The 24,024-nt window shown below is 41.0% G+C and overlaps 1 protein-coding gene across 7 annotated transcripts in view; it reads right to left on the bottom strand.

The window, feature by feature from the left end:
- LOC140895014 (cell surface hyaluronidase CEMIP2) overlaps positions 1-24,024 on the bottom strand; it is an 84,542-nt gene that overhangs the window by 35,435 nt on the left and 25,083 nt on the right. For all 7 annotated transcript variants that reach the window (XM_073304100.2, XM_073304094.2, XM_073304092.2 and 4 more), the window contains 4 exons: positions 23,198-23,350; positions 20,440-20,617; positions 14,146-14,361; positions 4,541-4,749 (listed from right to left, as the gene is read on the bottom strand). In XM_073304100.2, coding sequence (XP_073160201.1) covers positions 4,541-4,749; positions 14,146-14,361; positions 20,440-20,617; positions 23,198-23,350 — 756 coding nt within the window. The remainder of the gene's footprint in view (positions 1-4,540; positions 4,750-14,145; positions 14,362-20,439; positions 20,618-23,197; positions 23,351-24,024) is intronic.

Below are 24,024 nucleotides of genomic sequence, written 5' to 3' on the forward strand. Positions count from 1 at the left end.
AGAGTACAATTTACCACATGATGCTTTAGACATTTACTTTGAGGTGATTTGAGCCCTCTTTAGATTTTCCTGATAACACAAATAAACCCTACTGATTTACTGCACTGCACCATGCATTTGATAATCATCTTTGCTTTAGCCTCTTCCAAGATTAGAGATTCTGCACACAGACAAAGGCTAGGTCATTAAATTGAAGGACTTTGACTACTGTATGAAGTGCCAATCTTTGGACCATTTCTCCAGAGTCTGAGAGGAGACACTTACCAAAGACACACAATGTTCCCTATAATCTCCACCTAGCTTTCCAGTTTCTCTCCCCCTCCCTTTCCCTCACCTAACAAGCTTCTCTATGGTTCTTTGTGCTTCACAAATGGATATTCATAATGAGCAGAGCCCTTAACCTAGTTTTTAATTTCCATCCCTCCATGAAGGACAAAAAAACCAAGGGAACATTGAAACAGCCTCGATGAAGAACATCGGCCAACAGTGAGATGAGACACATTGTGGAGGGGTCTTAGGTCTCCGTTCATGAAACTTTCACACACAATTTATGCTTGACAAGAACAGGCTTCAGAATATTTTGATAGGTTCTACAGGACTTTATTCCCTATAATTAAAATTCCAGTTGGTATTCTCTTTCTGTTCGTTGCCAAAATGTTTACAAGTTACCAGGTCCTATGTTAACAGTTTCAAGAGACCTCAATAGCACACCTTCATCTTATCCTTATAATAAAACTCACATCCATCTGACAACCCAATGCACTAGAAAAACAAACAAACAAACAAGTTCCTTTCTGAGCCAACCTGGACATGCGCACCACTAATTTAAAGCTCAGTCTGCAGACCTTAATGACTTGGTTTTCTATATCAAATCAACTGCCATACCCAATAAGTCACATGTACTTCTCACTGGAAAGGAAATCAGTTTTCTTCATGCAAAATGCCCGTACAAGAGTTTCCACAGCAGAGCCATAAATGCAGCAAGTGGTGGTTCGAGAGGTCAAGTTCGTGTTTGATTTCCTTAATCCCATTTTATTTCTTTTAGTGGAAACTGAAGGAATTTTGAGGGTGTGTGGGGGGTCACAATTACTGTAATCCTCACGTAACCATTGAAATCAGCACTGAATAGGTACATCCATGATATGCCTTCAGTTAGTCACAGATAAAAGGAAGGGCTCCTCTTAAATGCTTTTGCTCCAAATCGCATCCTAGATACATGCTTGTGCAGTGCTGCTAGACACACTGGGTTAGAGTCTCACCTGGAGTAAATTCACATTGACTCCAACTGAGGCATGTCAATTTACCCCTCTGGACCACCTAGTGAATTTCAGTGCTCCAGTCTTTTAAACCAGTGATACTTAGACTGAGGCTCAGGAGCTGCAAGTGGCTCTTTACTGTGTTTCCTGCCACTCACTGTGTGATTTAATTATTAGCCAATTGTAGAATACCTGGTCAGTCATTTTGCTCTGAGTACATTCATTCATTCATTCATTCATTCACACACACAAAATGAAACTATGAATCCACACTACTGTGGCTCTTTTGGGCAGTGTTGATCACTAATTTGGCTCCTGAACCACCGAGGTCTAAGTATCACTGTTTTAAACAGATGTTTGAATTAAATTTAAATTACCGCTGTTGGGATCTAACAGAACTTCTGGTGGCAATACAAGTATTCAGCATCACTATTAATCCAAATCCTGATACACATCCCACTGTCAAATTCTTTATTTCCCCCCTGACCTTCTTTTAGCCAACTCAAAATAGTTATTCCAGAAACACCAGTGCTGCCTAGCTGAAATATCAGTATCCCTGATATAGCTATCCACTGTTCTACCAATGCCAGGTAAAAATAATTTAATGATTTAATAAAGCTGCACTGCAATTATTACTCCCAAGACACTGCTATTAAGCTTATCAATCATTCTTCTTGGTTTTGCTCAATATGCAGTTTGTACATTCTTCACTACATCAAGAGTGTTCATTTTCTGGTTGATTATTCACAGTGCTGTGTGTTTAAAAAACACACACAAACAGGAAGACCTGTTAAGGCAGGTAGAAACTTCCCAAGGGGTCTAACTTGGATTGTCTCTATCTTGGTAATTTGTTGTTTCTTCCATTCCAAAAATAATAAGAATGCTGTGCTGAAGTAACTGTCACTTTGGAAATGCTTAAGAGACAATGTTTTTAATCAAAATTCTCTTTTCCCCTCAGTTACTTTGCCCTTCCATGAGAGCCTCTTTTCTCAGTGCTTCTCCTGTGCAGCCTAAACTCTTCATCATTCCCATTACATCATTTGAGTTCTTGCCCTACTTAGAGAATCTAATCTACTCAGAACAAACAGGGACTTGCTGCACTTGTTTCTTTCTAGACTCTTGCTAGTAAGTTTTATATGAAGCAAAATTGTGGTTTTCTTTCTATGTATTTCTTCAAACCAGACAGCTTTCCCCCATTCAAATGATTTGATTGTGGTTTTCTTGTTGTCTTTTGTGAAACCAACCACACTCTGTAGGGTTTTGATTATGTGATGCATTTATGTCCTGCCAGAATAAAGGCCCAGATCTCTGGCTGGGTTTTGTCAGAGACCCAGGGGCTGCTTATAAATTTGAATCTGTTTTAATACTGTGGGCCAGAGCCTGAGCTGGAGTAAAAACTGGCATGGCTTCCCTAGAGTCACAAGTTACACCAGCGGAGGATTTAGCTCTATAATTGCAAGGAAAATTACTTTTAAAATAGGAAAATAAATGACAGAACTAGGGCTTGTGTCCGCAGATGACATACTGACTTTTCTTCTCTGTGAAAGTACAAGACCTTGAAAACTCTTAGACATATTAATAGCTCCTCCATGGCAAGAGAGTGTGCAAGGTGTGACATGCATATACCCCCACCCCCCCAAGACCTATACCTTCACCTTCTCAGCACAGTCATGGGGGGAGGCTGCTGGGATTACAATGGAGCAGTTCATGCTGGGATACATGATCTCTATGAGCAGCATCTCCATGCTGGAGATTGGGAACGTCCTTCTCTGGCAGCAGCAATGAGCCATTTGGACAAAGCTACCAGCAGGTATTCAAAATGGATGTTGTTTGGGCAAAAGGATAAACACCTCTGCTGTATATGCATTGCCCCCCAAAGAAAAAAAAAGAAAATCTCACCCGTACCCAGGAGTTCCAAGGAACCAAAGCAGAGGCATGAAACAGATCTGCTTCAGAATGTCTGTCTGGTGGAATACCCACTGTACAGCGTCATATACATTTCCAGTGCTATCCACTGCATCAGGAATAAAAAAAAGATATAATCCTCCCCCTCGTACAATTCCATGGACATCAGTGGGGTTTCACATGTGTAACGAAGGGCAGAATTTGACCCACAAAATTTTCAGCACAAAAATTAAAGGAAACCAAACACCATTCAAAACGGAGCCAAAAGTGCTACCTTCAGCTAAAACTTTGCAATTTAACTGTCTTGGAAGAGCTGAGTTAGATATTCTCTATGGGCTCGATTTGCATAGGTATTTAGGCACCCCCTAAAGATGCAAAGACTGCTAACCTGCTTATGGACTTTTGAAAATCCCACTACATGCCTACCTACATCTTTGGCACCTAAATACTTTGGGACTCTTGCCCTATGTGATTAGGCAACATGTAATAATGCAAGGGTTTGTTTGCACAACTCTGCTCTTATCATCGTAACAGGACTCAAGAAGTCATGTGTGCTAAAGAACCTGTGTGTCAACTATAGGGTTTTCTATGCTGCTTATCACTATAGTACCTAAATATCTATTTTGACAATGTAAATAATGGGTATGCCTCACATATTGTGAGGCTCTCTCTCCTCTCAGTTACACCAGTGCCAATCAGGTGTAACTGCACTGAAGTGGATGGAAGCATGCCAATGTAAAACCCATATACATGTGATAAGAATCAGTCCCTTTACCCAATAGTCAAAACAGGAAAGATCTATTAAAAAAAAGGAACAACCTGCAGGGGAAAAATAAGTCTAAAGTGCATATGTCCCAGTTTTATATAGAGGAAGTGCAAGAAAAAATGGAAACTGGATCAGAATAGAGTTTTATCACCTTTGAAATATTTCAGCAGACTCCTGGTATTTTTAAACTTGATACAAATAAAGAATGAAATTGCAGTGTTTAGGACAGAGAAAATGCGACTCTCCATTCAAATACATTTCTACACTTTATATTTATGGGAAACAAATTGGGTGTGCAGCAACTAGAGTAAACAAATGAGAGAGCACATGAGGGCTCCTTTGGATCCGATTTCAGGGTCAGCAGGCCCGTTGTAAACTGGATTTTATTTCAGAACTTACTGGAAGGAGAAAAGTCTCTGCACATCAGAAAGGCTGCAGTAAAGTGAACACAGAGGCATTTGTTTGTAATTGTGTCCGTCATAAACAACTTACTGGAGCTTTCTCAGAAGTTGCTTATATTGTGCCAAAAGAAAATCAGCAGGACCCTGGAAAAGCATCGTAGTAATACTCATGTCAGAGACAGAACACTCTCAAAAGAAATCTTGGGTGGTACCTGTTGAAGTTGATTGGGTACAGAATGACATCCTCAGGTGCTCTCCCATCCCAATGAATGGTATAGGCCTGCTCCAGCATCACTACAGGTTGGTACTGTTGATATGGTACTCCTTTATTCACTCCCTGCAGCCTCAGGGGATGAGAGTGGTATGTTGCTCTGGCAATTGATAAGGTCAGATTCTCCGGACGTCTGGCCTGAATATAAAGCTGGGGGTGAAAAAAACAAACATACATTCATTAAGCCATCCGGGTCTCACCTTAACATGTGTGTTTGATCATCATTTCCTTTAAATGGCTTTTCTGAACGTTCCATCAGCACTTTCTGCAAGCCACTGAAGCATTTCTGACTCAAATAATGCAGTACATCAAAACCAGATTTTGTAGCTCTCTGCATGTCATTTCATGGTGTACAAAAGGACCAGAGCAGCAATGTTTACAACTCAAACTCTAAACGAAAAGGGGTGATTCAGAAAATATTACTAGGTGCTTATTTCCTTATAAATGCAAAACAATTACATTTTAAATGAAGGGCCACAGGCCTGATCCAAAGCCCACTGAGGTCCTTGGAAGTCTTTCATTGACTTCAATGAACTTTGGATCAGACCCACAATCTGTTGTGGAATCCACATCTCTATTCCACTCTTTTCACATTTCAAATTGTGTGTTGATCCACAGCACTATTCTTCTGCACTGAGCCTAACAGGTGTGCCCCTCCCTCACAGGGATCAGGATGTGGATTGCCTCAGCACACTCCTAAGAATGATACCTTAGAGACTAACAAATTTATTTGAGCCTAAGCTTTCATGAGCTACAGCTCACTTCATCGGCTCACGAAAGCTTAGGCTCAAATAAATTGGTTAGTTTCTAAGATGCCACAAGTCCTCCTTTTCTTTTTGCAAATACAGACTAACACGGCTGCTACTCTGAAACAACTCCTAAGAATGAATTTTTGCCCTGACACTAGCTTCAAGTGAAGGCCAATTTTTGTTGAAAAGCTATTTTAGCCTTTAGGTGGAACTCCTAATGTACAGCAGCCTTCCCATATCGGGAATACCAAGGTAGTAGCTGGATAGATGTATATTCAGATCTGCTAATGTAATGTTAGCACTTTAAAACATTGTGTAGTGCAGCCACACTCCCTGGAAGATTTAAAATAAATTGGGAGCAGCTTAGGACACATACAATCTTGCTTCACTATCTCATATACCAGTCAAAAGGAAAGTGCACCCATCTTCAGCTGACGAGCACTTTAAAATGTTAAAAAAAAAAAGCACACATGAATACGCTTCTGTTTCTACAAGAAAATTCATTTAGTACTACCTTTTCTAAAACAAAGATTTCACACTTTTAAGAAGAGCAAAATGGAGGCAGTCTTCTGTCAATAGCTTTTACTATCACTGGGGAGAATGTGAGGGGGCCAACAAAGACTAGTAGACAGAGCACTGGACTGGGAGTCAGAGACCTGGATACTGATCAAAGCTCTGCCATTAACCAACTGTGAGACCCGAGGTTCTTCACCTTTCTGTGCCTCTTTTCCCCTCCCATCTGTTCTCTGCTTTGTCTATTTAGACTGTAAGCTCTTCAAGGAAGGCAGGGACTGTCTCTTACTAGGAATATGTACATCATCAAGCACATCAAGGTCCTTATCTTATCTCTAGGTCCTAACAGAACAACAATAAAAATAATAATAATAATAATAATAATAATTCTTCAACAGAGAACCTAGTGTATTTAAAAGGAGTTGCTCCATGGACATGACACAGGCTACGTGAAGAACCATAGCCAAGAAGCTGGCTGTGGCCTGCACCTCACTTTTCTGTCTGGCATAACATACAGCTCAATATGTTGCAACCAGTTGCTGCTTCCGTCTTGGAATCTAACTTCTTGGTGACAACAAAATTGATTTGACAAGAGACAGTGGTGGGGTGTCCGGCACAGGGGTTATGTAACCTCTGGTCTGCTTTGTGGCATGATATTTTTGGAAGTGTCTCAGCTTGAGATTTCATGCCTGAGTGTCTATAGATAGACTCTGAGCTCCACAACAACAACAAAAAAGTGGCCTGATTTTCACTTGCAGGTCCTCTTGACTTCAATGAAGCTGAGGATACCCAGTGCCCCCGAAAATAAGACCACATTTGGTTAAGTGTATAACTATGGGTTTAGCAGCCTCACTGTAGGCACCTAAGTTTGAAAAAATTGGCCTAAAGTCACAAGAGATCATTCAAAAAAAAATTGATCCATAATTTTTAGACATTTGTCAAATCCTGCTCTCACTTACATTGACTTGGATAGGATTGCTCCAGAGTAATAGTAATTACACCCCTGGTCCTGGCGGTACATGACGTACCACTGGGGGCCGAGCACCTTTTAGGATCAGACCAAATATTAGAATTAACTCGTTCTCCCTCCCCCTCACTGTTGAAACCATAAATCGTATCATTTAGTAAAATAATTTCCCAAGTGAAGCACATTTGCTCACTCCTCTACGGCCCAAGGAAAAATGAATGGTTTTTAAATTCAAATGAAAGACTTCTTTTTAATTTATGAAACCAAAGAAAATCCACTTTCCCTTTACATACAAGCCCCAGATCAGGAGGTCAAAACAGTATTGATCACAGTCACTGCCACCAGATTGAAATTCTGTAGAACCCACACCACAGGAGGTCAGATTAGATTATCATAATGGGCCCTTCTAGCCTTAGAGTCTTTGAATTTGTGTATTATTCTTGAACTGAATGGTGTTTTTTCTGAAAAGGAATGTTGGAATCATGTCTGACGCTGCAAAATAATACTAGTCTAGACCTCTTTCTGCATGAAAGTCAGTAGTATTCATCATGTCATTCTAATCTTTATATTCCATGCTCTTTCCCCCTATCAAATACATGTCTCAGGCAATCAGATAATATTTAGGTAGTAGCTGAAGTGCACATATTGGAAAAATCAAAAATTAAGGTAACAAAATAAGCCTTCCAAACAATGAAATACATTCAAGGATAGGCAGAAAATCCTTACATTCCAGGACGGAAAAGAAAAGCATCCTAAATTCTTTAACTGCTGAAAAGAAGTCGTCAAGGGTTGTGAACTAGGCTGTCCACTGCACTTACTGTTAATGGGTTCAAGAAAGGATAGAAGAGTTTATAATATGTTCCAAAATACGTTCTTTATCATCTTGTGTCAGATAAGTTATCTGGCAGTAAAATTTTCTTAAATGTCTTGGGACAAAGTTATAGGCTTAACTAAAAGTATAATAATTACAGTTGCTTTATAAACACTGTATCATTCTCAAATAAAAATGCAAGCCTTGTGGTTAGCTACAAATATTTGTAAACTTACTTCATTTCCCATTCCAGCCAACACATGCAGGATTTCCAGAATTGTAATCAATTAACTTTTTAGCTACACAGGACAGAGTTTATATATGCTGGATACTTTGAAACTTGCCTGTTCATTTTTATTATTTAATTATCAAACGCTGAAAGTCCTCATCCAGCAATGAAATCCATGCAGACCGACCCTGGCACTAATGTGCAGTCCCACTGATGCCAACGGGGTTCAACACAGGTGTAGGGGACAGTCCATGGGGAGTTTATTGCAGCACGGGAGTTAAAGTCTCAGACTCTCAGTTGAGTCCTCTTTTTATCCACAAGACTGAATAAGAAGCCTCAAGGTAAGTTTCCCCATGCCACCCTGTCTGTGGACTTCATCCCTGACCTGGAGGGATAGATCACACCTAGGGAAAAGACGGGAGCTAAGGCTATGTCTACACTAGCACTTTTGTTGGTCAAGGGTGTGAACCCCCCCGGACTGACATAAGTTTCACCAACAAAAGTGCTGGTGTGGACAGTACTATGTCAGTGGGAGAAGCTCTCCTGCCAACACAGCTACTGCCGCTTGTGGGGGTGGTTTAATGATGCCGCTGGGAGAGCTCTCTCCCATCAGCATAGAGTGGCTAGATGGAAGACCTTACAGCGGTACAGCTGTGCTACTCAAAGGTCTGTAATGTAGACGTAACCTAAGTCTCTGCCTATTCAATCCCTGACTTTGCCGAGTCTGCCATCCAGGATGCTGATGAGCACTAGTTCCAGCGGTGATTTCATGATTTGGAAGCCTGCTCTCTGTGGACTGAACTTAGTCCATTTTATATAGCCCCAAAATAGCCAACAACAACTACTGCTACTTTTGGTTACTACTGAGCTGGCTGAAGTCAAAAGTCTACACAGCAACTAGACAGCCACTGCTGGGCCGTGCCAGCTGACTCACACTGCTGGAGTGGGGCTGTTTCCTTGCTGTGTAGGCTTCTGGGCTCAGGTTGGAGCTCAAGCCCCGGAACCCCGCCGCACCTCAAAAGGTTCTAGAGCCCAGGTTCCAGCTTGAGCCCGGAAGCCTACACAGCAAGGAAACAGCCCCACAGCCTGAGCTCTGCGAGGCGGAGTCAGCCGACATGGGCCAGCCCTGGGTTCTTCTTTGCCGTGTAGACATATCTGTAGACTGCATATCATTACCCAATGCAGCCAGTCTCCTGAAAACATGACACAGACACAGATATCTGCCTACTCTTCTTATAGTGTCATGACAGAGTCCCTTTCCTTTTCTTCAGTTCTTTATTCCAGGATATCTTTACTCTCAACTCTTGAAACTGAAAAAAAAATTTCCATACATTTCTGGAACAAGAACTTTGGTATATGTGAACTAATCATCTCTCTCCAAGGAGGAAGAAGAGACATAGCAAGAGAACTTTGTTCTAGAATAAAAGAAACCCAGCTTCCCTTTGCTCCAGCATATATGTTTACAGCTAACAAAAAAAACTAAAACAAACAAAAAAATCCAACAGCAGGAAGTGAAGTGGGCAAAATATTCTAAAATGTGAGGAGTGATGAGAGCCTGGTCTAGCACAAGGGGAAGAGGCAGCTATTTTGTAAGAAGAATCCTAAAGAGAATCTTATAATGACTCATTTAGCTGTGATTAACAGTCTAATCCAGAAGGATTTAGTCCCATCTCAATATACATTGAGAGATTATTGAGAAATTCTCTTTACAGCTCACGTTATTTATTATCCATCTGGGTAAAGAGTGTGAAGATAAGCAACATTCAAGGTGCACGTGCACACACACACACACACACACTAAATTCTTGACTTCTGGACTGAGGCAAGATCTGTTTCCTTTCTAATGATCTAATTCAGCCACTGTTTTTATTCCTGGTATAGTGCTGACTGATGGGTTTGGGCATCAAACCTCAATCCAAAGTTCAAAATTAAGGGCAAAACCTTGGGTCAGATCTAAGGTGCAGTTTTTCTTCAGACCCCATACACACCAGCTTTCCAGGATCATGCAACTTCCAAATGAAGGGCTATTTCCCTTGACAAGAATTTTAGTCTACGGAGGGAGTTATACAGCTTGCAATGGCCAGTGATACTGAAGACCTCAATATTCCTTTGGAAGATCTCTTTTTAGTTCCATAAAACATGCTGGGACAGATTCTGATACCTATTACACCAGCATGACTCCAGAGGTGCTTTGCTGAAGTCAGCAGAGTTATTCTGCATTTACACTGGTGTGTAACTGAGATCAGAATGGGATCCCTTAATTGAACCTTAAGACACAAACTAGCTTAGAAAGAGCTTGTTGGCTTTTCATTCCAAGGACTCAACCGTGGGCGGTTTTAAGCCTCCTCAAATCCCAATGATTCATATTGAGCCCTAATGGATTCTACAGACTTCTCTATCTCCTCAAAAAGCATCCTTTCCTAGCTTGGTTTAGAAAAATTCTGAGAGCAGCTACCTGCAATATTTCTTGGCTGCTTTATAGTGTATGCATTCAGGAATGATGATGGAAATATCAAAGTCATAACTGGATAACTAGGTTTTGAATAGGTCAGCAGATGCCAGTGGAAAAATATATATATAACTAATCAGAGGATGCAATAGCAAATATCCACTCTAGAATTGTGTTTGACAAAATAAAAGCATTAAGAGAGATGGAACGACTTCCTGCCTCTATTAGATGAGTACCCCAACAGAATGAAGAAAAATGTACCAAGTGAGGTGAATTTGTTAAAAATAAATAATTGCTCTAAATTTTTATAACAGGACATCTATTTTAGTGTAACCCATAAATTATACTGCCTCAACTCTGCTGCATTCCCCTATCTTTTAGTGCTTACATCAGAAAATAGCTTATTCTGCCAATTAGTAGTTTAAAAAAAAGGTTTCCCAGCTTCTTCTGATTAACTCCTCAGGTGCTGCTTGGAAGGCATGTGAGAAGAGAATAAAAACCTGGATTAAACTGCTCAGCTGAAGTCAGCGTGGCACTGGGCAGGCAGAACGTCTAACAATTTTAAAGCGCCCAAGTCACTCTTGGACCAACAGAATTTGAGTGTGTCCTAGAGACTCTGTAGGAAACTCAGAGTTGCCAACACTCATGATTTTATTGAGAGTCTTGTTAGGTTTGGTAGTTTTCTTAAACCCCTAGCTCATGGAATCATATTATTGGAGAAGCTTAGTTTTCATTAAAAACAGAAAGGAGGTTTCCAGCAGAGTAAAGCATGAAAACATTGACTCCGAAAGGCTCAAAACTTAGAAAGCAAATAAAAGACTCCAGCATTTTTTTTAATCTCATGATTTTTGAGCATGTGAAGTTGGCAATATTGGAAATGAAAGTGCTGGTGCTCCTCAGGGACCCCTGCTGGCAGCCCTCTCCAGGCAGCAATCTGAAACCAGGCCAAGGAAGGGGTTGTGATGCTGGCTGCTTACAGGTGGGAGTAAGGGAATCTAGGAACAAAGACAGCTCTGGAATTCACACAGCGATGCGTCAGGTAGGCTAGAGAAAAGCAACATGAGGGGAGAGAATCAGACCAGAGAACTCTCAGGAATGAAAAGCTTCCAGGTTGTCCTCAAAATCGGGTGAGTTAGAAATACTGCAGAAGGAATGGACTTTTCTATAGTATTTCCACTTCGGGTGCTCATCAAAGCCAAGGGGGGAAAAGCCAAACAAAAAAGCAGTGAACTGAACTATCAAAACTTTCTCAAAAAAATATTTGGCTTAAGCTCTGAAGGAAGGGTTTGGTTCATATTTCATATGACCTAGTTTGCCCGTCCCTAAGCTAAATACCTTCATCTCAGTTCAGCTGTGACTGAAATGGCACTTTCACCTGCTTATGCCATGGATGAATAGGATGTCCTGTCTTTGAGAGCTACGTGGGAGGGGAAAGAAAAGCACATTTTGTAATGGCGTTTCTAAGATTAAAGTAAACCAAAGGCCTCCTCATCTTTCTCCATGATTGGGTTCATTCTTTTACTCTTTTGCACTGAAATATATAGTGCCAGATTTAGCACACACAAATCATCAGACCCAGCAACTCTGGTGTTGCAGTAAAGTACTCAAATGGACTATTCTGCAAATTAAATCAGTTCCTATTATGTAGAACCAATGATCTTCGCTGCTTTCATTTCAGATTCATATCGATTTCCCCACCTAAGGGCTCATGAAGTGAAGCTTTTAGTATGTACTTTATTCACCCAACTGGATGCTGATTGGGTGAAAGGAGCTGGTAAAGGGACAGATCCCAGGGAAGTGAATGTTTATTATTGCCTGAACTCAGCCAAGGAAGGTTTCTATGGTGGAAAAACCACCTCACCCTGTAGAGTGCCATAATGGGAAGAAAAGTTCTCCTTTTCTTTTTGCGAATACAGACTAACACGGCTGCTACTCTGAAACCTGTCATAATGGGAAGAGTATAAATAGAAATAAAAATATAGATTCCAACTTGTTTATCATTCTGAATTTAACCCTGGAGTTACCAGAGATGGGGATGCCACTCACACACACACACAGAGTAAATCTGATTTATGGGGTTAATACATATGAGCCCAATCCTATTTCCACTGCAGTCAGCAACAAAAACTCACTGGACTTCAATGGGGCAAGATCAGGCTTATCCTTTGAAATAGCTCTGCTCCCCACTGACAAAACAAACCTGATTAATCAGTGCTGTATGGGGGCACCTCTAACACTGCACAGTCTTGAATAACTTCGGCAGATTTTGTTCTGGGCTACTGTACTTTGGCTGTCATCGTGATGACTAATGAATGCATGAGGAGACGTGCATGTGCAGTATTCTCCATCAGACATACAAGAATCTTCTTAAAGAAACATGTCCCCTCACAGTACATACTGTGGCCTGTAAGACCTTATTCCCAGCTCCCAAATATACTTTCCTGTCTTTTATATCCATCAGTTTATTTTGGGAGAGGGGAACACTAGGGGAGGCAGTCTTGATCACATTTTTTGATAATTCAAAATGAAGATATTCTGTCTGAAGAACAGGTCACTTTAATGAATGGCTCAGGCATTTTCAGTATAACTCTTCTTACGTATGGCATGTCTCTTTTGCCCTGTGCCACTGCAGAAATGAAGTGCCCATCTCCCCATAAGTACAGAGGAGAATATTACAGCTCCTTTCGAGAGCCACATCTCATCTTACGGGCTCAGATACCAGCTGTATAAACACAACCCACATCATGCCAGGTACATCTGCTGCCTCATGGTTCCATTTCTCATGTGATTGCAGAGCATCTAATAGTTGCCATGTAAATAATAAATATGACAACATTTGGGGTGACTAATGTGTTTTTAGTCAAAAGGGCCTAGGAATGCAAGAAACTAGTGATTTTCTCTCATAACCCATACATTTGTATTCACTGAAATGGCAATATAAAGCAAATTGCATTCTCTCATTTTCTCTTTAGGTCAAATATGATTAATACTACTACTTATCACAAAGACAGGCCTTCTTGTTTTCAGGGCTCTTTACAAATACTAACTAAATGAGCGTTTTAATCTTCCTATTATAGAAGCAAATAAGTACTACTAAGCCTCCGTTTATAGATAGGGAAATTGAAGTCAAGGGCCTAATTCTGGAGCCCCATTCACAAGGAGCAAGGGCTCCAGGATTGGGCATCATGTGAGACTAAGTGATTAAGTCAAGGCCTCTTAGACAGCTGGCTTCCAGTCCAAACCTGGCTTCCAACCTGGCTTCCAGTCCAAATCTAAACAAGTTTTACACATTATTAATGCCATGCTTTCCCTTAGTACCCTAGCTGGGTGTCACAGGACATACCAGGGTGTATATGCTCAGCATGAGGGCCCGGGCAAGATTTTCTACTAACTTTAAAGCAGGTTATATACTTTGCTGTATGGCTGTAAAAATATTCTCTAGAGGCGACAGAGGGGCATGGAGAGGTGGATAGAGAGTCTGCTTTCTTTTTCCCCAGATATTAAACAAAGCCCTGGTCTACATTACAGAATTACTACTGTATAACCAACATCACTCAGGGGTGTGAATAATCCACAGCCCTGAGTGACGTACTTATGCCAACCTAAGAGCTGGTGTAGATAGCGGGAGAGCTAATCTCCCGCTGACATAGCTACCTCCTCTCGCTACCTAAACCAGATCCACGGTACTAATGCTTGCAGCAAGACTGATCTGAAATATTGCACTGGGGACGGTAAAATGCTTCATTGCCACTAGTGCCCTGATTCAGACCATTAGTAAAAACACCCTCTCCCAACCGCTCCAGATCCATTACAATCTCCCAGTGTTACCTGTGCATATTTCCCACGGCATATCATTCCATTCCACCGTGGGACAGTAAGACATCCTGGATGACGAAGCAGGTAGTTGTCTGCCCTCCCTATGAAGGTGTCTGGATATCCCGTCACTGAACCATCCAGGTCATGGAAAATAGAAACTTTGTCACCATCATTATCGTTGTCTCCAAACCACTGGCCTGATCTGCCAAAAAACACCCTGAGTCCTACCTATAAGAGAGAGAGCCAAAAAAGAAGTTACTGGTGTAGCCATAACTGATTATTGGGGATAGATGGGACATACGTTAATATAGCTCAGTCAGGAACACTTTTAAACTAGAAAGTCCTATGGGTTCAAATCACCACACCTAGACTTAAGCTACTGAGGCATCCTGGATTTAGAAACAATTTTGACAGTATAAAGTTTATTTACTGGGATTTTTGTCTTCCCTTGTTTCTTAATGCTGAGGGATGTTTTCATGAAAACAGGATCTTTAGTTCTTAGAAGTTCATCTGCTCCTGCTGCTTACTCCTTGAAGTAATAAACAGAAGAATGTGACTGTAAGGGGATAAAGCGGCACTGGAAGCCTATGAAATGATTAAGGAACAACCATCCTCTACATGGAAATGTCAGGAAAGTACATTTTTAAAATGTTCCCACTTAATCTCATAAAACTGTGTGAAATAGCAGCTCTTTTCAAAATTCCCTTTTGTAGATATTCCAATATATTATTTGGACACGTCTTTTTGGAAAGCAGACAAAACAAAACAGAAGTTAAAACCTCAATTGCGCTCCCTATGCGTAACCCCAGTTTTTGAAATGGCTAAACAAAGCAAGAGCGTAAGGCCGGTTACAAAAATACAACAAAGCAGGGAACCTGCGGATGTTAAGCAAAAAGGCGTTGACTATTTTCGTGTCTGTAGAAAAAGCAAATTAATAGGTCACAAGGCGACAGTGAAGGTAAGTGTTTTAGGTCACGTATTTTTTGCTGAATCCCTGAGTAATAATGTGCGCTACACAAGACAATAGCGGCTTGATCATGCAGACCCAAGGAAGTAATCTTACTTCCATTAGTCCCATTGACTTTAATGGGACTACTCACATGAGTAAGAAATAATTACTCATTGAGCTAGGGTTTGCAGGTAAGGCAGCAAACCTACTATGGTCTTTGAAAGCTCAATTTTATAATGCCCACTGGATAAGAGCTTGCCAGTATCCTTACTCACATGAGAAGTCCTATTGTTTAAATGGGACTACTCAAAGGGGTAACAACTACTTGTATGAGTAAAGATTGCAGGAATGGGCCCTTAAACTATGTTTTATTTAGTCTAGGTTTTTCCTATTACTTTACAATCAAATCAGATCCTATAACCACTTTTCTTTCCTTCTCCTAGTCTAACTCCTAGCCTCTTACTGAATCAGTCCTTTAAAAAAACCCACCACCAACCAATCAAAACATACTGAATTTTAATCTTTGTTTTTGAGCAGTTTCAACTTTTTTCTTGTTTCCCCGCTGGAAACCTCTGCCAAAGGAGCTATTTGGCAAAGGAGAAGGATCCCGATGGGTACTTTTTTTGTAATATCTAAAAGAGGCAACATTAGTAAAATGTAAACATTATCCTGCAGTTCAAAGCTCTACTATAAATACCTTGCACCAATGCATTCCTGGGTTTAAATATGGACACTCCAATGGTAAGAGAAAAGAGGCCTCAAAACAAAGTACAGTGTGTACAGCTTCCATTTAATTAGCACACTAAGTTTTTCCAGACACAACACAGAAGGTTTTATTGTTTAAACCCTAATCTTTCTCAAAGTTTACAGGAGAATGAGAAATAAAATGGCTATTCTAAAAATTCAAATTAAAGGTTACACTAATGTTGACAAAAGAATCACTGCTAAACTTGTAAACTGGGAAATGGTCAGTATTAATTTATGACCCAACACTGGGAAATACCTTCTTTTGTACTGTAAAAAGATGTAGACACAGAAAGGCATCAGCTTCCAGATATAAAGTTTTGGGAACAGGGATAAAGGGCACAAGACTGATTTATCTCTAGCTGTCATGACTCTTACAGACTTTAGTGGGAACTCTGTCTAAGTGAAGACTATAGAAGTTGGACATCATTTTGAAGATCTTCACATACATATTTACTATTTAGAGTGATAAATTATATGGAATACATGGTGGGTGATAGGTATAAAGATCTCTTTACTCAGGGGTTTGGAATATTAGAATAGCAACTATAGGGAGATGGATTAGTAGGCGGAGGATGCAGTCACAGATATGTGACAAATTTAATCATCAAATGCCTCTCCAATTTATCACATGGATATCACCTCCACATATACAGTATACACACACACACACGAATGAACGAACATGCACCTACACACCCTTATAGAAAAGCCCTATAGGCTTCAACAGAAAATTGTATCTTTTCTATAGATTTTTGTTAAATTAACCAGTGGAATTGAAAAGGAATAGCATCTTTTCAACAGAATTCTATGGGATGGTGCAAAACACCTAGAAATAATATCCCTGTCTACTACGATCATCATCATCGTTGTCATAATCATTAATATTTTTACAGAAGTGGGTTGCCAGGGTACTAGGGAAATTTGTCAACCAGTGTGGACCTACCCCTGTTTTACAGTCACAACTCCAAACTCTCATTTTGAAGCAGAGATTAAAGGTCCTCATTCTGCAAACTGATCAGTGCAGGCAGACCCTGATACCCATGCAGAGCCCCCCTGAATTTACTGTAGCTTTAGAGGGTGGGGGTCCACCTGCATGGAGCAGCTTGCAGGACTGGGACCCAAATCAGGTAAGAAGGAACAATCTCTCTCGTATTACAGAAAAATGTGGCTGACAACATAAGGGATCAGTTTCTATGGGGTCTGATCCAAAGCCCATTGAACTCAGTGGAGTTGAGGGCTCAGTTCTGCTTCCTTTGGAGTCAACATAAAGATCCCACTGAAGTAAAGAGGCAACACATTTATCTTCCTGGTTTTTGTCTGGTTTTTTTGGATCTGGATTTGTCTGCTTGGATCCACCCTATCAGAATTGCGATTTTTAAAGTGCATGAAAACTTCTGTTTTGCCTGGCACTCAGGAAACACCATGGTAAGACGGAATAGTCTAAATATAAAGGCAACTGCTTATATTACGAAGTGCTCCCCTCTTATCTACATGAATTTTGCCAGCGTAAACTCCCTTTCAGCAATTGTGCGCAATAATGGGGAGTCATTAGGCTGGATCCAGGCCCCTCCTCCAAATATGACTCATCTGTGCACTTCCAGCAATGCAAAGAGACATAAAGCTGCCCTGAACAGGGAGCTGGGGATTCGCCTAGCATGGGCAAATCCATAGATGGTAAAGAGCTGACAGCCTGCTGTAAATGGGCCCAGCTCCATCTCTAAACTTCAGCTATTCCTGGGAGCTGGAAAAACCACCACAGGAGCCATTAACAGTCAAAATTAGAACATGCTCAGGGGACTGAACCAGTCCTGGGCTACCGAACGATCATTTGAGCTCAAATGGTGACATACCACCATCTGTCTCCCCCAGGAGCTGGCACAGCTCAGACAGACCCAAAGTCTGGGGCTGACATTTTTATTATTAATTAAAAAATTTTCCCTCATTTATGAATAGTCCAATGTAAAGCTTTCCTAGGAAACTATGCACAAACTCTGCATATGACCTAAAGATGATATTTCCTCCTACCGGTCTAGATTCTAGCTATGGGACATGGAGGGTATGTCTACACTGCAGCTGGGAGCAAATGTCCCAGCTGGGGAGTCACTTGCACTAGCAGGACCCAAGCTACTGTGCTAAAGACAGCAGCATGGATGTTCCAACTTGGGCTGGAACTCAGCCTCTCAGGCTTCAGTGTCCAGGTTGAAACATCCACATGGATATTTTTAGTCCACTAGTTCAAGTCCCACTAAAGCAAGTCTGTCTACTTGGGCAGGGAGGCTTGGTCCCAGCTGCAGTATAGATATGTCCACACAAACTAGGATGACCAGACAGCAAGTGTGAAAAATCGGGACACGGGGTGTGGGGTAATAGGAAAAAGACCCTAAAATCGGGACATCTGGTCACCCTAACACAAACCCATGGCACTACATGACCATCTGAATCTTGTGTAGGCAGAGGACCAATGACTGTTTTGAGGACTGCTTACAAAGTGCTATTAAAAGGCTTTGTTATTCATTTTATTATCTGTAAATGCACACATTTTCCTTCCCTCATATGCAAGCTTTGTGTTTGTCAACAGAAATGTAAATAAAATACTTTTGTAGAGTGTAATGTTTAGCTCTTCTGTTCCACTTAACAATTGTTTTTATATTGTAATTAAGCAAGACCTGACTAGTTTTATTATTTAGTCATCTAATCAGTGAGCTGATTAGCTTGAACAGTCAATATGATTATGCACCCAGCATGACTAATAGCTTTAATATCACTATGCAACTTGCATCTTCTGAAGTGACTGTAAAAATAAGCCATCCTTTAGGGAACTTTTCAAAATTAATAAAAAGAAGCCTAAATATGAAAATTAATAAACAGTTTAGGGGCGCTATGTTAATTATATGTTATCCAATAAAGCAATTGGCCACATAGCAATATGCAAGAAGCCCTTACAGTTTTACTTCAGGATCAGATGATCTGGATTCAATCTGGATAAAGCAGAATCGAAGTGAAAGGTGTTTTTATTGTTTACTGCTATGGCAGAGGTGGTTAACTTTTTCAATTTAATTTTATTTTTTTTAAAGCAAAGAGTTGGCAAAATATTAGAATAGTAAAGAGACATTTGTTGGGAATGGATAAACAGGAAGTAATTACTTGGATAATGTAACCAAATGTTTTATAATACACTTAGCATGTGTTATTTAAGCATGTTTGTCTTTAATTCAGATTGCAGCAGCATTTAATAACTCCTCTGAGAGGTTCTGCCTTGCAGACCTCAGATCTTAAAGGTGTTCCTGTAATAAACTGTCTCCCAGACCTGAAAAGGTGCAGTGACATTAAACAGGCTCAGAGACCTCAAAAGGTGCTACAACTTTACACATCTGCATTTTCAAATTTTTCCACAGGTAATGATTCACTAACGTGCCTGCAAACACATGCATTTGGAGTTAAAAAAAAAAAAAAAAAAAACCATCTGACAGCCCTTACTCAGGTTACATTCCCACTCTCCTCAGATCCACTGCAAGATCAGACCTGTGCATTTTATGTTTCCCTCTAAGCACACTCCTCACTCCATGCTGAATGTTGCATCCTCATTGTGGCTAGTTCTCCAGAGGGATGAAAAGAATGTACAACTAAATTATCCCTTACCCTCGTTCTGGCTTCAGGTGTGACATACATGGGTAAATACAGAGGTCTGATTTATTTAAATGCACAAGGATGAAGTGCACTATATTTTCACAAGAGCAACCACAGGAGTGACTGTGCTAACACAACCTTTACATAAAATATGCTCCTGTTGTGTGGATAAGGCGTGATGGAGGAAAGGCAGAAAACCTGCCTACTAAGCCAAAGAAAATGAGGTCTGTCAATATTAGAGCCGTGGAAACTTCCCTACAAACAAACCCAAACCTTGAGCTAAGGTTATAGAGGTTCATGAATCACACAGAGGGCCTGGGCCTTGTTATGGGCAGGCCTGGGCCTTGTTACGATCCCCGGAAGGAAGCCACCTGGAAGTCAGTAATTTTTCTTCATGGTTTCAGCCCAACCCAGGCAACTTGTAGTGATTTTGTGTGAGAGTTCGGTTCTGAGTTTTACGGGCTCAGATGAACCAAAAACCTCAAAAGCCAAACTTGAAGAGACGTGACTGCCACATGAATCCAAGAGAAAGGCTAGAACAGGTAAACCATTTTACAACTCCTGTCAGCACAAAAATATTGGAACTTATTCATCAGTCCTTACTCTGGCTCAATCATCATTGTGATCCACAGAACTTTCAGTGAAGACCCCAGGATCAGGCCCAAGGTTCTCTCTATGTATCTAAGAATTGTACTACAACTTTCTGGCACTCATGCTTGTTGAAGTTTGATTTGTGTGGCTCCCAAACACTGGGCCAGATCCTCAACTAGAGTAAATCAGCATAGCTCCGTTAAGGTGAATAGTGCTATGAATGACTTACGTCAGCTGAGATCTGGGCCTCTATGTTAACGACCAATGTAGATTTTGCATCTCTGGTCACCCAGAAGTAAGATGTCTCTTGAGTAAACCTCTCAGCACTGTTAAAGACTTTTGCAAGTCAGACAAGCTCAGACAAAACCCGCACTCCTATTTTTCTCACTTACGTTTCTCTCCATCTTGATCTGGGACACATTGTTCTGAGGGCTTATCTGCCAGGAATTCTTCATGAAGAAGCCGATGGCGCTTGAGTATCGGTCCGCAGTGGGAGTAAACTTTCTGAAAGTGCATTTCACCAACCTAACAGGCCCGTCATAAATCTGGAAGCCACGGATAGGGAACGTCCTATGGAAGTTTCAAAATGAACAGAAATCCATTTTAGACATGTGGGCTAGATCAGTGCTTTCCTCCAAAAGCACAGAAAGACACTACATTTGTATCTAGCAGTTACACCCTCTTCACGCTCCCTAAATCAAGATCACGCTGCTCTAGGCCATGAGGTGCTGAACAGCCTCATCCCCTTGTAAGAGGCACCCAGCTCTCCCCAGCTAAGGCTCAGAAGAGGAGCAGTGGTTAAGTGAGTGATCACAGAAACAAAATCCCAGTCCAGGGCAGGATCTGGCCTCACCCCACCTTATTGCCCCTTACAGCCAGTCAGCAGGGGCAAAACACCTTCAACAGCTTCGGTCAGAGAAATCCCAGGGACTGTAGGGTCAGTGTAGTGTCTCCTTTGCTACTTCTCCAGCCCAGCCATAGGCATAGCTGGGGGACTGTTATATCAGTCTGATCCCCCACCACTGTAATGGCCGCCACCAGCTGATTCGACTTAGAACAACTTGGATTTTCCTCTCCCCACAAGCTGCTTCAGGAATCACATGGTCATCCCCAAGAATATGGCCCATAACATTTTATAGTTGTAAGATTACATCTTCAGGGTTGGCCTGTGGAATATGGTCATGTTGCACAGGATGTCAAAAATCTAGAAGATGCCATTGGGGTCTCAAGTAAGTCTTGATCCCCCTTTTTTCCTGTTTACAGTACTGAATTCTGTGTTTGAATTCTGTACCCAGGTGCTGTTTGATTAATGAATGGCCTAAAGTACCTTCATAAAAGAGAACGAAGGGGGCCAGTAGATACATGTTTGCAATTAATTTGTTCAGAAACTTAGGTAAAGCTGGATTGCTCAAGCATCAGAAACAGGACGCACACGTGTACCCTCTTATCGATTATGGACTCCACAGCTGCATGCAGTGTTGTATTATATACAGGGAGATGCAAGAGTGAGATTCTCTCTCTTTGAATTTGACTGTAAGTGTCTAAAGCACCTACAGCCTGGGATAACCCACTAAATTAAAACATAAAAAAAAATAGCACCCTAGCATATAGTGCAATGGGAAATCAGAGGTACATGTGGTGGCCATGTGGGAAACCCTAGTCCTTGATCCAGAGCTTACTGAAACCAATGGGCTTTGGGTCAGGCCTTTACAATGCCAGTGCCTGTGCTGTAGCTATTCAGCAGATGGGACTAAATACGCTTTAGGGTTAGAATTGTATTTTATTTAAAGATGAGACATTGTGTCCGGTAGCAATAGTCCTTCTTTCCAGCTTCGCAGTTCCTACCAGTAAACACAGGTTATTAAAAGGTGAACTCTGAAATGCAATGGAGCATTCCAAAGAGTTGCCTGATAATAATAGTGGCTCTAATTATTCAGGGTGTTCTGCAGAGATTCAATTTCATAATAATAAGAGATTCCTGGCTATACAGGTCTAAGGGCTAATTGCATGCAAGGCATGTTATAACCAACCAGCAAATACTCCATCTATTGTTACTTGTTGCTTTTCTAAAACATTCCTTAATAGAGGTTTGTCATGAATGACAATTGTTTTGGAGTTTCTATTTGCTCAAGGTGTGAGAAATTGTAGAAATATGGGGGGGGGGGTGCACTGACTGTTGAAGGGGGGGCTGTTTGCCTGTAAAGGGAGCTAACTTACAGTCCCAGAAAGAGAAGAGAGATCCTGAGTGACTTTTCTTTGTCAAACTGGGTCATATGTTGTTTGGACAGAAAGGAAGTAAACATACACCCACTAGAAAAGGAAAATCAAGGAACTGGATACTATTTTTCTTTTGTTTGGGGACTTCAGTGGGAGCTTTGCCTGTGTCAGGAATGAAGAATCAGATGCTGACTCAGGAAAGGGTATGTCTATACTGCAATTAAATGCCTGCGTCTGGCCCACGTCAGCTGACTCCGGCTCAAGCTGCAGGGCTATAAAATTGCACTATAGATGGTTGGGCTTGGGCCTCCTCATGAGGTCCCAGAGCCCAAACATCTACACCAGACTTTTAGAGCCCCATAGTCTAAGCCCCATGAACCCAAGTTACCTGACACAGGCCAGCCACGGGTGTTTAATTGCAATGTAGACATACCCTAAGGGAGATCAAATATGCGCGCTAAAGTCTCTTTGGAGTTGGATGCGAAGGTGTACAGGCAGCCTTGTCTCCCCACCTCTTCACTTCAAATGGAAATTATCCAGCTTTGCCTCTGATGCCACACTGGCATGTCTGGGTGCAGAACAATATTTACAATTGAGTTAGTGTCCCACCAAGACAGCCAATCAGCCCGGACACTAGCTGTGATTGTAGCCCTAAAAAATAGTTCTTGGTTTCTTTCAAACTTTCTAATCCACTCTCCAGTGACTGATAAATTAGGCAGAAAAATTACATCAAAGACATCCAGTTGTTAAAGCTTTCACCGCATTTGTCTGGAGAATGGGTTTTATTTGGATATTCATTGGTTATGGCCTGTATAATAAATTTAAACAGGCATTTACATTACCCTTTAGTAGCCACATTCATTTCAAAGGCTTTTATTCTATCACATTTTTCTTATGCTAATATCAAGGGTAAATGCTAGATGAATAACCTACTTGTTTCTGGGTAGTGTTCTATATTCTCCATTTGCCCCTCTACCCCAGTAGCTGTTTTGTCCTCCCTGGGAGCCAATGTTGTTGCTTTCTCCGACAAAGATGGAATGTGCAACTTCCAGGCTGGAACCCTCATCTGTTGGGAAAGTTCCATCACTAGAATCAGACAAAGAAAAATGGAAGGTAACTATGTGACATAGTTCAAAAGAATAATTAAGGAATAATTTGAAAGAACTTTTTAATTGCACTTCTGAAACAGTCATTTTTAATCTGAAGAGATGCATCTGCAGGAATTAAAAAATAGTCTTTAGAAATCAGCAAGTTAGTATTAAACACCCGTAATAATGCTAATTCAGTGGTTCAGGCAACTACAGTTAGGTCTGATTTTTATATAGCCTCCTCCATCCTAAAGCATTTTACAAATCATGAGCCAAACTCTAGTTCAGAATTAGAAAGTTACAAATTCTTTGACAAGAGAAAAAAACAAAAAAAACCCCAGAGCCAGGGTCTGATCCAAAGCTCACAGAAGTCAATGGAAAGATTCCCATTGTCTGCGACTGGCTTTGGATTAGGCTCTTAAATCACATTTAATCTTGGAGAGGTTTCTGGTTTACAACAGAACAAACCTTTCCATTACCTGAAAGTAGTAGGAATGTGGTCAGAAGAACCACTCTACAACCACACCAAGGGCCTTTTCCTGCTACTTCTGCATGAAAATATACCAAAGGTATGGACATTTTTGGTCTTGCCTTGACTAGAATGAATACAAATCTCCTTAGCATACACCAGAATGTTTAGTCTAAGGGTTTAGAATCTACAGCCCAAAAGGA

The sequence above is a fragment of the Lepidochelys kempii genome, chromosome 10 (assembly GCF_965140285.1).
Source record: "Lepidochelys kempii isolate rLepKem1 chromosome 10, rLepKem1.hap1, whole genome shotgun sequence".
NCBI classification, from domain to species: Eukaryota; Metazoa; Chordata; order Testudines; family Cheloniidae; genus Lepidochelys; species Lepidochelys kempii.